Source organism: Nyctibius grandis, chromosome Z (assembly GCF_013368605.1).
Source record: "Nyctibius grandis isolate bNycGra1 chromosome Z, bNycGra1.pri, whole genome shotgun sequence".
NCBI classification, from domain to species: Eukaryota; Metazoa; Chordata; class Aves; order Nyctibiiformes; family Nyctibiidae; genus Nyctibius; species Nyctibius grandis.
Genome location: NC_090695.1, coordinates 24,262,242 through 24,277,835, shown reverse-complemented (window position 1 = coordinate 24,277,835; position 15,594 = coordinate 24,262,242). Strand labels below are relative to the sequence as shown.

Here is a 15,594-nt window from a genome sequence, read left to right as displayed (position 1 = left end):
CAGAATTTAGTACATTAAAAAGCTGAAAGTTAAATAAAGCAAAGGATAGTAGCTTTAATACAGAACTGAGAGGTCAGATTTCTTTACTCTGATGTTGGCACGTTTCCACCAAAATTTCTTGTAATATGTTGCAGAAACTATAAACGCATGCTATTCACAACAAATCCCCACTTCTTACCTCAAATCATAGCTCTACATTTGAAGCAAAACTTGGACTCTAAGCCAGTGTTAATACTGCTGAGGTAAATTTGAACTGCTTGAATGCTTTTTATGACCTTTATGTATTTTAAATCAAGGCCCTCTTCAGGAAAGTTGGTAGTTATAGTCTCTCATGTTTCCTAAAAAGAAAAATAAACCCTGTGTCTCATTCTTTTTGATTTCAAGTGGTTAAAAGGCTATGGGTACCCAAGATACTGCTGCATCCATTTTTATCTGTTTTGCTTGAACAGGCAATGACTTAATTTTCACCACTGATCTCACTAACATAGACTTACTTGTACCTGCAGTACAAAAGGTACTCCATAAAAGCAAATTTTATTTCATATTGCACCAGTCAAGACTTTTCAAGCTACTACTTGATACAAAAATATAATATGTAGAAATAGCTTGTGTATCTGTTCAAGACACCAGAGATGTTGATTTACACAATATACTGACGGAGTCAGACTTTGCTAATGACCAGATTACTTCATTTTTGGCTCAGTGTCTCCATCAGGCCACTTTAAAGAGGAACTGGAGTTCTTCTACACATTTTAAAAAGTGCAGTATTTCCATTTGCCAACTGGCATGCTTTCAAGGCAATCCTGGTTGAACCATAACATATACAAATAGGAAGAAACACAAAAGAGTTTAATAAAAAGAAATCTACCATGAGAGCAAAGATTATATCATGTTCTAGAGTATTTGAATGAGCACTCACTAAAAAGAGATTTCTAATTTTGGGGTTGACACTTCACAGTGAAGGAACCACCAGGAAGACTCTATGTTTGTTGCAATGCTACTTGCTACAGCATACAGAATCACAGAATCACAGAATCAACCAGGTTGGAAGAGTCCTCAGAGATCATCGAGTCCAACCATCGCCCTGACACACCCTGATACAATAGCAAATGATCACTTGTCAATTATTTTGGGGTGGGGGAATTTTGAAGCATTGAGAGAAACATCCAAGTGTGAATTTTGGCCACAACTAAACTGGGAATAGTAATGAATCTAGTAAAATCTACCATAAAGTAGGGTCTTCACTTCTATTCCCTCTACAGGTTTCCAACACAACAGTTATCAAACATACAGGTTTATAATAAAACAGAGTGCTTTTATGATCCTGTGTCTTTAACTATCATGCTGAGGAGACACATAGATACTGCTCATTAAAATTATGGATATACTTTATCCTTCCCTAGATTCTTCCTTGCAGTCTTCATTTAAATCCTTAAATTGGTTCTTAACCCCACAACATGTGAAGAACTTTTTTGGAGAGAATTCCTGATCACAGAGGAAAATGTGTCTCACTTGCCGTACCGAGCAAGAGGAGGGTCTCCCAGTTTCAGGAGAGCACTTGGGGCAGGGAGAGGGGGCACAGCTTCCTCGTGCAGGCATGCCCTCAAGAGCTGAAGGTAATATCGTACTATAAGTATATACCCATATTATAGCTACCAGTACACACTAAGACTCCCAGTTACAAAGGACTTGAAAGCTGTGCGGAGAGATCTCACACAGCACAACTCTCTGAACAAGATGCTCAATTGCAGACCCTCTCATGTTTCTTTTCAACCACTTTCTAATGCCAATTTTAAAACACACCATCTGCAAAAGCAATAAATATAATAAAGAAAAGCTGAATAGATTTCATGCTTTTTTTTTGTCTTTTTTTTTAATGTTTAATGGTTTCGACATTTGTTTTTTGGAAACTGGATCTCTAACGCATGCAATTTTTCATGCCTATAGTTATTTGAAGTGAAGAGAGAACACCGAAAAAAAAAACGAATCGCTGCCCCCTGACCTGTTTGATCTAGGACCAATTTTCCTGCATTTCAATCACATTAAATTCCACTCCCTCCAGTTTAAAATGTCAATTAATTCAAGGTAAGTCCCATTAGATAGGGCAGACACTGGATTCTCTTGACTGTTCAACTCTTGTTGAAATGTACCTGTAAGTGACTGCAAGATACTTTTAACTACTGTTAAAAGCAGGGTGTAGTGTCATTGTTTGGAATGAAATGTTTTATAAACAAAAAAATAAATTTGTATTTTTAATTAGTCATACCCTGTAATTCCAACTCAGATGTCTCTAGTTTTATTCCACAACATACTGAACAAACATTACTGAAATAACTCTACCAGAACCCCGTCAGCAAAGACTGGATTTTTTCCATATGGAATAAATATTGGTATCATTTTCCATATGGCTTTGCTTACTTGCAGTTCTAAATATGAAAACATCATAAACAGAAACAGGCACAGAAGAGTTATCGAATCCTGTTAGAGGCAAAACCTGGACACAAATGTAACACCAGAAGGCAAACAAGTTTGGACTCAAAATGAAATTCCAAGATTCAAAGTGCTATCGGAAGCAGCTGCTAAACTCAAAACACATCACTGCATTTTCATCAAAACTTAGGGGTTTTTTTTGTTGTTGTGTCTTTTTAAGTGTTCATAGAAAATTAATTTGCCATTTTGATAGCTCTAATATGTAAAGCCTGGGCAAAAGAGCAACTGTAAGCACTGAAAGGCTACTTCCCACTCCCAACCAAACAAGAACAACTATGTTCCTGAAACCCAGCCAAGCAGCTGTATTTCAAAAAGGTTCCATTTCATTCCTAATTTGGAAACAAAGGAGACTGCTTTGTAACGTATTATTTGCATTATCCTAATAATCTAGAAGCCAGATTGTGTGCTAGTACATACAAAAACCTAGGCTGTAGATTGGCAGCCTACATTGTATCATCACATATTAAGCTCTTTTATTAATAGACCTTTGCTTTACGGGAGTAAGGTGCCAGTGAAATATTTCAAGCAAGATAAAAATTACATGTCACATGAAAGTAAGGGAAATAAAGACTTTTGGCTTCAAACTGCTTGCTGTCTGGCTGTTCGTGCTTCATGCAACACGTGGCAATTTACAGACTGGTCAGACAGCTACCTATAGCTCAGGACAAATTGGGTAGATCACTTTCAGTAAGGATTCAATTCTGACAAATACTCAGTAACCGCAGGGACAAATAAGATGCTCCAACTTCACCGCACTCCTCAGTTTTTACAGTGCTATTTTTACTCCAGTAGGAGTATGGCCCATTTGCACAGACACTTCTTCAGAGTTGTGTTCATTATGCTTAAGAAAGCCGTAAGAGGGGTGAAGAGAAACTGCTCCTTCTGGTATAGTCCTGTTTCACTTTCATCACTCTTCTGTAGTCAGAAAATATATGGAGGAAGGACAGCGGGGACAGATGTCTCTGCAGTCAGCTTCTTAGACACTGTATCGAAGTTATTACTGAAAGAATATTTAAATGAACTTACCAGTAGAGAAAACAAGAACCGTGTTGTCCCAAAGACCGTATCTTTTCAGGGCATCAGTAAGATTTCCTACAGCTTCATCCATAAGAGTCACCATCCCTGCATAATGGCGCCTCTTTGCATCTTTAATGGAGGAATATGGTTTCATGTATTCTTCAGAGACCTCGAGAGGTTCATGGACAGACTGAAAAGCGAGGTAGAGAAAGAGGGGCTGGGGTGGAAGGGATAGAATGGAAATTAGTTGAACATAATACATAGTATGTACTCCCCCTGAGGCCCCAGAAGAAGTCAGGATAGAGGACGAATCTGTCTTGGTAGATGAGGGCTGGGTCAGGGACCAATTAAACAATCTGGACATCCATAAATCCATGAGCCCTGATGGCATGCACCCGCGGGTGCTGAGGGAGCTGGCGGAAGTCATTGCTAGGCCACTCTCCATCATCTTTGCTAAGTCGTGGGCAACGGGAGAGGTGCCTGAGGACTGGAGGAAAGCGAATGTCACTCCAGTCTTCAAAGAGGGCAAGAAGGAGGACCCGAGTAACTATAGACCGGTCAGCCTCACCTCCATCCCCGGAAAGGTGATGGAACAACTTGTTCTTGGTGCTGTCTCTAGACACATCAAGGACAGGGGGATCATTAGGGGCACTCAGCATGGCTTCACCAAGGGGAAGTCATGCTTAACCAACTTGATAGCCTTTTATGAAGACGTAACCAGGTGGATAGATGGTGGTAAAGCTGTGGATGTGGTCTATCTCGATTTCAGTAGAGCATTTGACACGGTCTCCCACAGCATCCTTGCAGCTAAACTGAGGAAGTGTGGTCTGGATGATCGGGTAGTGAGGTGGATTGTGAACTGGCTGAAGGAAAGAAGCCAGAGAGTGGTGGTCAATGGGACAGAGTCCAGTTGGAGGCCTGTGTCTAGCGGAGTCCCTCAAGGGTCGGTACTGGGACCAGTTCTATTCAATATATTCATTAATGACTTGGATGAGGGAATAGAGTGCACTGGCAGCAAGTTTGCTGATGACACAAAACTGGGAGGAATGGCTGACACAACGGAAGGCTGTGCTGCCATTCAGAGAGACCTAGACAGGCTGGAGAGTTGGGCGGGGAGAAATTTAATGAAATGTAACAAGGGCAAGTGTAGAGTCCTGCATCTGGGCAAGAACAACCCCATGTACCAGTACAAGTTGGGGACAGACCTGTTGGAGACCAGCGTAGGGGAAAGGGACCTGGGGGTCCTAGTGGACAGCAGGATGACCATGAGCCAGCAATGTGCCCTTGTGGCCAAGAAGGCCAATGGCATCCTGGGGTGGATTAGAAGGGGTGTGGTTAGCAGGTCGAGAGAGGTTCTCCTCCCCCTCTACTCTGCCCTGGTGAGGCTGCATCTGGAATATTGTGTCCAGTTCTGGGCCCCTCAGTTCAAGAAGGACAGGGAACTACTAGAGAGAGTCCAGCGAAGAGCCACGAAGATGATTAAGGGAGTGGAACATCTCCCTTATGAGGAGAGGCTGAGGGAGCTGGGTCTCTTTAGCTTGGAGAAGAGGAGACTGAGGGGTGACCTCATTAATGTTTATAAATATGTAAAGGGCAAGTGTCATGAGGATGGAGCCAGGCTCTTCTCAGTGACATCCCTTGACAGGACAAGGGGCAACGGGTGCAAGCTGGAACACAGGAGGTTCCGCATAAATATGAGGAAAAACTTCTTTACAGTGAGGGTGACCGAACACTGGAACAGGCTGCCCAGAGAGGCTGTGGAGTCTCCTTCTCTGGAGACATTCAAAACCCGCCTGGACGCATTCCTGTGTGATATGATCTAGGCAATCCTGCTCCGGCAGGGGGATTGGACTAGATGATCTTTCGAGGTCCCTTCCAATCCCTAACATTCTGTGATTCTGTGATTCTGTGATAAAGTACTCAATGCAAAAGTTACTGCAGCAAAAGCAACCCTGACTCATAAAAAGCTGCAGGCACTGTTTTGATTTCTTCTACACTTCTCTCTCATAATCCCTAAGCACAAACTAACGAAACTTTGATAAAGGACTTTTGCTAAGCTGTGGAAAAACATCAGGTGCATCTTTTCTTCATAACACAGTTGTTAACAGTTTCTTTCTACGAAACTTCTCCCATTAAACTTTCCATTCCCTTTTCAGAAGAACAAACTACATGCTAAATCATTTGTATAAATTCATTACTTGTACTATTAAAAAAGAATTGGAGAAGGGTAGCAGGCCAGGGCTGTGCAGCCAAAGCTGATTCTGACAGCAGACAAGGCAAGTTTTACCAGTGCTACTTCTCACATTTAGTTCTACGCACCCTGATGAAAAGCTCCGAATTACAGCTCAAGTGCAGGTCTCTCCATTAATATTTCATTAACTTTTTTTTTAAACATTCTTTATTTATCAAAAACAGCTGCTGACTGTACCTTCTCAGTTTTATGATTGGCTATAAGTTCTATAGCTCTTTCCGTGAATAAATTAGTAGAATACATGTTTTTAAACCCAGTTGCAACTTCTTCTCCATCTCGAAAGTCCAGAGCACAGCGTGTTACATTCTTTGCTTTGATGAGGACGCAACGGTCATGAGAATAATAATCTTCACTCCCCAGAAGATAGCCTAGAACAGGAAAACACGTCAAATAAGCAGGCCAACATAATGTCATATAAACAGATACATAAGGGAAAAAAAAAAAGTCTAAAATAAACGTCACAACTTGAGTAGTTTTGAGCTGAAACACTCATCCAATATTTTACCATCTCTAGTGACATCTCTTGACAGGTCTAAGTAGCTCAACATTTAATACTTCACAGAGTTTTTATTGCTAATGCAAGTAGTAATTTCAACACACATTGAACATTTTGAAAGCAGTTCAGTGACTTTATATTCATAACTTGGTATCAAATACTATTAAACTAATGCACTGATAGCAAAAGGTAGTGACCTATCCATGTACTACTCAGATTTTTAGCTGGTGTGATTTTGTATATTTGTATTTTCACATAAGACTTCTCTATTAGAAAGTTTTAATTTTTTTTCTATTCAAAAACATTCAAGTATGAAGCATTTTTTATGTCAGCTGTAAAGCAACTTCTGATCCACTGCTGACACCAACTGGTGAAAAAAAGACACTATTATTTAAAGATATCCAAAAGAAACAAACTATGCAAAAATTCTACAGGTATAGATTTGTTCCTATCAAAGGCTATCCTGTTAAGCATTGAGTGCCTTTGCTTTTTATTGACCAGAAACAAACCTCTTCAAAAATTTTTGAATCTCAGCAATTGTTACTTTGGAAAATAGATTTCAGATATATCCCCCAATATCCTGAAAAAACAGACAAATCTGCAAAAATATATTCTTAAGTTCTGCACAACCAAACTAAAATTGGGGACAAAAATCCAAAATGGAGGAACTTTGCTTGAATTTTTATTCAGCAGCTTCAAGTACAGTTACCTGTGCAAAAAAGTACGTACAGAAAGAACAAAGTTCTTTTTTAAAAACAATATAAATTTCTAATACATTTTTAGGAGGGAAAAAAGGCTTTTGTTTCAAAGCTTAAGGAGAGATGTTGTGGGCAGACTGCCTATGTCAATGTACTCAGAGCCACAAGTTTCATTCTTCCGTTTTGAGTGCCCAGTGGGGAAGAAACTGCATCAAGTTTGCCAAAGAATCAAATGCCCCTCAATTGCAAAAAACACCTACTGGAATGACATGAACATTACACGATATTAAACTGCTACATTCTCTGAAAAATAATGTCATACTGGGCACTCAACGACCATTTCCAGAGCCAGTCTGTGTTAAGGCCCCTGCATTAAGAGCCTACTCGGTCCCAGGGTGAGATTTCAGGAGGAGCGCCAGTCTATCTACAACTGTGCCATCAAAAAGATCCCAAACTCCTGCGAAGGCATGGAGGAGACATATACGTTTAAGCAATGAGCTGTTATATTACAACCCATATATATTAGCTTAATACAGTTGTGAAACCACGGCCCCAAGCTCCCTGAAGAGTCAAAAGAGACAAACAATCTAAGGGAACAGTTCTTCCCACCCAAAGTTTGGATCACCACTGTCTGTAACAGGCACGTAGCACAGCCAGGCTCTTCATTTAAGTACCTAAAGTTAGACAAGAGGAACGTGGAGTACAGCATTTCTCTGTACTTTACTTTCTCAGCTGTAGAAGTGGGCAGCAGTACTATCAACAGCCTGCAAAATTATTTTGAAAATGATTAACTGTTTTGAAATTCTGCATTCAATGGAAGTGTCTTAAAACCAACCAAGTGGAGATGGACAACTTTGCATCCAGTACCACACGGAATAAGATGTATTGCAGGCAGCCTGATTCACATAACATCTGCAGCACTTGTGCAAAACTAATAAACATCCAATCAATATTGGGACACAAGTGTTTGCAAGAGGAAGAATAAACAGTGTGTATCTACAGGTTGCTCTGTAACACACTTGGACTTGGACAATCTAATTCTGGCATTATTTTTTTAATTTAAGGATTTGACTTCATAACCTGTGATCTCCTGCAACAGACCTTTCGGATAGTGTTTTATATAGGCTCTCACACCATCTTCCTTGCCACAGGCTCTGGAAAACCAATGCTATTCTATTCACAAAGCATGAACACAGTGTGGTATGACATCTATTTCTCTCTTAAAAATATCAGCTTTTAGAAGTGTAACATGATTTGCAGAGAGAGCGATGTCTACTGTCTGATCTAACACAAAACATTCAGATTAAAGATACTTATAAAAATAAATCAATCACAACACCTTAAATCTTCTAACTATCATGGAACCAAATTAAATGCAGATCATGAGAGAGAAATACTTTATTTGGAGTCACTCGATAATTATGATATTTTCTTCAATAAGTTGTAAGGCTTGGGCATGCATTTAAGGCACTATCTTATTTTAATCAGTCATACTTTGGAAATATGCATGCCCAGGTATTGATTTACTTATACACTAATAGTAAATCTGCTGTTCTTAGAAGAATTGGGCAGTTTCTCATCATTTTTAACTCTGCATTTGTTGCCCATGTTAAATCTGACCATTACCAAAGTAAGTATCAAATCCTCTGTGGGTTGGAAGGCATTCTTTTCTGTACATCCCTAAATGCCACTTCCCAATCATGTGAGTAACATATCCTGCCTCTTGAAGTAGTTCTGGGAGAAGTTTCTCATCCAGTGGCACACAGCTGGGCTGGCATGGCCAAATTATCTGGTGTTGTAAACCTGTGTGGATCTAGCAGAGAAAAGAAGGATGCAAGATTAGTTACAACACAGAATCACAGAATGGTTGGGGTTGGAAGGGACCTCTGGAGATCACCTAGTCGAACCCTCTGCTAAAGCAGGTTCCCCTAGAGCATGTTACGCAGGGTCGTGTCCAGGAGGGTTCTGAATATCTCCAGGGAAGGAGACTCCACAACCTCCCTGGGCAGCCTGTTCCAGTGCTCACCTCAAAGCCTGTTCCAGTCACCATCAAAGTAAAGAAGTTTTTCCTCATATTCAGATGGAACTTCCCATGTTTCAGTTTGTGCCCATTGCCCCTTGTCCTGTCACTGGGTACTACTGAGTCTGGCCCCATCCTCTTGACACCCACCCTTAAGGTATTCGTAAGCATTTAGAAGATCCTCCCTAAGTCTTCTCTTCTCCAGACTAAACAGATCCAGCTCCCTCAGCCTCTCCTCGTAAGAGAGATGCTCCAGTCCTCTGATCGTCTTTGTAGCCCTCCGCCAGAATCTCTCCAGCTGTTTCTTATCTTTCTTGAACTGGGAGGCCCAGAACTGGACACAGTACTCCAGGTGTGGCTCACTAGGGCAGTGTAGAGGGGGAGGATCATTTCCCTTGACCTGCTGGCCACACTCTTCCTAATGCACCCCAGGACACCATGGCCTTCTTGGCCACAAGGGCACATTGCTGGCTTATCGTGAACTTGTTGTCCACCAGTACATCCAGGTCCTTCTCTGCAGAGCTGCTTTCCAGCAGGTCAACCCCCAACCTGTACTGGTGCATGGGGTTATTCCTCCCTAGGTGCAGGACCCTACACTTGCCTTTGTTGAACTTCATTCAGTTCCTCTCCACCCAACTCTCTAGCTTGTCCAGGTCTCGCTGAACGGCAGCACAGCCTTCTGGTGTATCGGCCACTCCTCCCAGTTTTGTGTCATCAGCAAACTTGCTGAGGGTACACTCTGTCCCTTCGTCCAGATCATTGATGAATAAGTTAAACAGGACTGGATCCAGTACTGACCCCTGGGGAACACCACTAGCTAGAGGCCTCCAACTAGACTCAGCACCGCTGATTGCAGCCCTCTGAGTTCTGCCATTCACCCAGTTCTCAATCCACCTCACTGCCCACTCATCTAACCCACACTTCCTAAGCTTTCCTGTGAGGATGTTGTGGGAGACAGTGTCAAAAGCTTTGCTGAAGTCAAGGTAGACAATATCCGCTGCTCTCCCCTCACCTACCCAGCCAATCATACCATCATAGAAGGCCATTAGATTGGTCAAGCATGATTTCCCCTTGGTGAATCCATGCTGACTACCCCAATAACCTCCTTTTCCTCCACGTACTTAAGAGATGGAATCCAGAATGAGCTGTTCCATCACCTTTCCAGGGATGGAGGTGAGGCTGACTGGCCTGTAGTTGCCTGGGTCCTCCTTCTTGCCCTTTTGAAGACTGAAGAGACATTGGCTTTCCTCCAGTCCTCAGGTGCCTCTCCTGTTCTCCATGACCTTTCAGAGATGATGGAGAGTGGCTTCACAATAACGTCTGCCAGCTCCCTCAGCACTCATGGATGCACCCCATCGGGGCCCACGTATTTGTTGAGTACCCAGTTTGTCTAAATAATCTCTAACTTGATCCTCCTCAACCAAGGGAAAGTCTTCCTTTCTCCGGACTTTCTCTCATACCTCCAGGGCCCAGGATTCCTGAGGGCCAGCCTTAGCAGTGAAGACTGAGGCAAAGAAGGTATTTAGTGACTCCGTCTTCTCTGTATCCTCCGTCACAAGGGCACCCTCCTCATTCAGCAGCAGGCCCACATTTGCCCTAGTCTTCCCTTTGTTGTTGATGTACTTGAACAAGCCCTTCTTGTCGTCCTTGATGTCCCTCGTGAGATTTAGTTCCAAGTGGGCCTTAGCCTTCCTCATCACATCCCTGCATATTCTGACAACCTTCCTATATTCCTCAGAAGTGGCCTGTCCCTTTTTCCAGATTCTGTAGACTTCCTTCTTCCATTTGAGTTTTGCCAGAAGCTCCATGCAGGTCTCCTGCCCTCTTTGCTCAATTTCTCACTCACAGGGATGCACTGATCTTGGACTTGGAGGAAGTGATGGGAACACAGCAACAAGTTCCCATAGGCTACTTTATAAGCAGGTACACAAAGAAACAAAGCTACACCAGAGGCTAGCATTAGGTTTAGGGCTTCTTTTCCTCACCGATGTAGCACTGAGGAAGATGAGGAAGCCACTGGGGGATGGTAGGGGGAGTATGGAGGAAGACAAGGAAATAGCACCACAGGGGTTTACAAGATCTTCCCAGGCATAAATCTAATGCAATAAAAAAAAAGCAAAGCCTTTTGCGTTTTCATCTAAAAATCTAACAGGTAACAATTACCATTAAGGTCTCTTCGAAGGCTAGGGACAGTATCTCAACATTTGAGTGAGAGATTTTAAATGGGATGGAGATGGACAAAAAGGCACAAGGCAGGTGAAGCTACCGAGCTTTTGCCTGTACCAGAGAAGAGTCACTGGAGGAAAAGGCGATAAAGGCTAAGAGAATGCTTTTTCATTACTCTTCTAAATGTACATTATATACACACATTGTAGAATCACAGTGTGAGTGCTTTTACAAAAAAAGCATTTGGATACTGGGGATAACACAAGTTTTAGACACTGCCTAGATCTGACCTCTAATAGTTCCATATAAGTTTCCAGCCTTAGCAAGTGGTGAATTTTGTATCTCTTTACAAAACCATGACTGATAACGATACTCCAAGTACTACATTTTGCTTGATGCAAGAAATCTCTTCAGGTACTGTGTACTATAAGTTGACTTTTGTCAACTCCCCTATCTCCTCCAGAATAAAAAAATGCATTAGCCTGAACTTAGGCCAGCAAACATACACATACAAGTATAAATGTCTTATTTATTTATTAAATATTTCTAGTAATCTGCCTCTGTCAAAGCACAAACCCTCCAAGACTCCCTAGAGCACAAGACATCACATTTTATAACTCCAGTTATAAAGTTACAAGTATTCCAGTATAGCTAGCTGCATGACTAATTTTTAAAGCATCACTTTAGCAACACTTCGAACTCACTTTTAAACCAAATAAGCCCTGATCTTAGGCAAGTGGGTAAGCAGACTCTCACAAAAGGCCTACCAGTTACTAATTTTCTTTGAAACATGAGCTGGAAAAAAAAAATCATTTTTTAAAATGCAGTATTACAAAAAGATTATTAATATAGTGAAAGACACAAGCTAGAAAAGCATTGTAATTTTTTCCACTGTCTCTAAAAAGCAAGAAAAAGGAGAGGAAAATAATAATTAAAAAATCTATAGCTTTCATAAACCAACACCCTTGCTCTTCTTCCTTTAGGGACTGCAAGATGACTATCAAAATCCCAGCTCCAGATAGGACTAGATTCAGATTACTTTTTCAGATCTTTCAGGCACTGTTAATCATACCAATGGGTAAAACAAAACAAAATCCCACATATTTGCTACATAGTTATTTCCTGCACACAATATACCTTAAATTTTTATATGAAAAATTTCTTCCATTTTCTAATATTACTTATTTGTAACAAGGTCAGCACAAAGATGACTAAATTAGCAAGTCAGATGCATACGACAAATTTAAATCAGGACACAACTATGAGCATTTCCAATTTCCACTTTAAAGATCAGATGCAGCACTGTCCACTTCACCCTGACTCATTTCTAGGTAAGCATGTTCAGAGTATGAACTCTATTCTAGAAAGAGTCAAAATGGAAAAGCGTTTTAGGTTATTTAAATAAAACAATTTAAAGGGTTGGTAAAAAAAAAGTCAATTACATCTTCCTGTTCTTTATTATTGATTCTTGGAGTTTCTAGAAACAGAAAAAATGTTGCTTGCAAAGACTAAGTATCACCTAGATCAACCTTCCTACAACAACAAGAGATAACATATACTAATACAGGATGACACTAATTTTCATTCTGAACAGTTTCCTTGACAAATCGCTACAGTTAACATGCACGTGCAGGACTTTTTGAGAGAGAGGGTAAGTTTCTGAAATTCACTTAACCCTTTGTGAGTTTCTCCTTTTTGTCCGTGCTGTATTCTTCTTTCCCCCCGCCTCATTTTTGCCGAAGTTGCAATAAAAAGAAAAGGGAGGGGGCAGCACAGAAGTACGATGAAGTGAGGTTCTTGTACCTGTGCAACTGAAAACAACGGGAAAAATCATGACCAGGACTACAAAGCAGCTAGACACCCTGCACTTCATCAAGGGGTGCATAGATGTCTACACCTATGTTACCATATGAAGAAGAATGTACAGGTTAGGATGCATTTAAACTCTGCATTGGAAAACATGCTGTAGAAACGGAGCAGGGAGTGCTTATCCGCTTCTGGCTGCATGTTGACTGCATGCCTCTCCGTTTCAGAAGTACGGAACAGAAGGCGACTGTGACAGGAATATTTTCCACGATACGCTGCCACGCCTGTTAATACAACCGAAGCGTAGAGAGCACCTCAGCTTTTTTGAAGCAGAACAACTTGCCCTAAGCTCATGCTTAGTTTATTCCCGAGCTAGCAAGCCAAAAGTAAGTGAAACTTGCACATAAACGCAACTGGTTTTCGTACAGTAGCCTTCTCCCAAGCCCATCTTTGCATGAGATACAAGAAGGCCAAACTACACACAGCGCTGCCGAAAACGACCAGCTACCTGCCCGGACGCTGCGAAGGGCGGCGGGAAGGGGCCCGGAGGGCGTCTCCGCCGCCGGGGAGGGGTGGAGGGATGAGCGGATAGAGGGATGGAGGAAGCCCCGGCGGCGGCAACATCTCCGGGACCGAGCTTCCCCGGGTGTCCCCCGCGACCCGCGCCCTACCTGGTAGCGGCCGCTGAGGAGCTGGCTGCGGGAGGGGGTGCAGAGGGGCTGGGTGTAGTACCGCTCCAGCCGCACGCCGCCCGCCCCCAGCGCGTCCAGCCGCGGCGTGCGGATGGCCGAGCCGTGCCAGCCCACGTCGCCCCAGCCCAGGTCGTCGGCCAGCACCAGCACCAGGTGCGGGGCGGGCGGCCGCGCCGCCGCCAGCCGCAGCAGGCAGACGGGCAGGCAGACGAGCAGGCAGAGCGGCGGAACGCCCGCCCGCCGCGCCATCCCCTCCACCAGGAACTGGGCCGCGGGACCGCCCCGGGGCCGGGCCACGGCGGCGGCAGCGCCCGGCTCCTCCCGCCGGGCGGTCCGGGGCTGGCGGGGGGGCGCGCCTGCCCCGGAGCCCTGGCGCGGGGGGGATCACGGAATCACAGAATCAGAGAGCGGTTTGGGTTGGAAGGGTCCTTAAAGATCATCTAGTTGGCTCCCGAACGCCCGTGCTGTAGCTCGGGCCGAGCTTGTGCAGCGGTAAGAATGGCGAGGCTCCGGAGTACCTGTCGCGGGTGAAAGCGGTGTAGCTTTAGGCCGATTAATTTATGAAATGAGTCAAAAAAAGAGACTGTGAAGTTGTTGCCGGTGTTAGCAGAGTATGCAACTCGGTGACGCTGGAGTTCATCTTCCTTCAGTTCCTACATGAAACATCCCTTTTGAGCCACGGAGCCTTTCCTAGGGTAACCAGGGAACTATTTGCAAGCTTGCATTTCAGGTCAGCTGTGTTTCCAAGGAGGTCAACGCAACAGCTTGAGTAGAGGACACAGTATATTCTGGTACACGCAACTGGACTGTTACTTCTCTCTTCATACATGACACCATGGCAGCTCACCCAGATTTAATACTGCCAACAGAGTTTATTCTATGCACAAGAAAAGTGGGGCAGCTGCAAAACAGCCATGGCCTTGCTGCTTGCCTACCTGTGCTACAGGCTGGGAAAGAAAAATTGCCACCGCCACTGAAGCAGCAGCTGAGCTGTGCAAGATGGCAATCATTCCTGTAGGAGAAAAGCGCAGGGCCTCTCTCCTGCCATCATCAGCTGCTGCTCTCATCCCCTCCCCTGCCCGTCCCTTCTGCAAAATCATGAGCGACCCAGTGTTTTTTTTCTCTTCATTTTGTTCATACGGATGAGAAGTCTTGGTGTAGGTCTGGCTGTGAGATGGTGCTTGTGACTGTTACTGAGTAGGAAGGAAGTGAAGCAACCCAGAAGCAGAAGTAACAGCTATGTCAACAGGGCTGTTTCTTCAAACCATGTAATCTTCTAAAGCAATATTGTAAGCGACCACTACCTTTGTTATGATCTTGATGAAATACCTAAGACTGTGAAAGGACAGAAATAGCTGTCAACTCTGATGGATTTTATCCATCCGTGGAATACCTATAAATTCCAGTGTCTAGTTAAAGATCAAATAACCATGTGTTTCACATTTGGCTGGAATGGTACACATGTGCACTCCCAAATTTATACAGCCATTTGGTAACAGATGAAAGAACAATCCACATTAAAAATCATATTTCTTGGTAAGAAAGGCAAATACTGAGTATGCCAGAGTCCTGTCTACTTTCTTTTTGATTGACAAGTCTCTGTAGAAAGAAAATTCCTGCTCCTATCAGTGAAGTCTAGTGGATAAGTCTACGAATTTACCAGGTAATTTTTTTATAAATCCCAAAGAATTCCCTGCTGGTTTGAAAACAACAGCAATGATGACTGATGCTACATTTTTTTCTACAATAAGAATGTGTGTATCCACAGCTGGCATTGGAACGAGCAACAATACTGTCCTGAAGTCAGTTTTCCCTAAGTAAATTCTAAGATTGCTGACAAGCTGATGTGTGACTGTGAGTTACATTTTCTTTATTGAGATGTGATTCATACTGTTCAAAAGGCTGGAAAGTTCCGATTTATCTTGCGTTTAGTTCAGATCCCATCACCAGTCACAGCT

General features: G+C 43.0%; 1 protein-coding gene across 1 annotated transcript in view; it reads right to left on the bottom strand.

Moving 5' to 3' along the window:
• ARSB (arylsulfatase B) overlaps positions 1-13,885 on the bottom strand; it is a 72,788-nt gene extending 58,903 nt beyond the window's left edge. Inside the window, exons 1-4 of the mRNA XM_068423238.1 lie at positions 13,616-13,885; positions 8,579-8,765; positions 5,936-6,126; positions 3,517-3,724 (exon numbers count right to left, since the gene is read on the bottom strand). Coding sequence (XP_068279339.1) covers positions 3,517-3,724; positions 5,936-6,126; positions 8,579-8,765; positions 13,616-13,885 — 856 coding nt within the window. The remainder of the gene's footprint in view (positions 1-3,516; positions 3,725-5,935; positions 6,127-8,578; positions 8,766-13,615) is intronic.
• Positions 13,886-15,594: the final 1,709 nt, after the last annotated feature.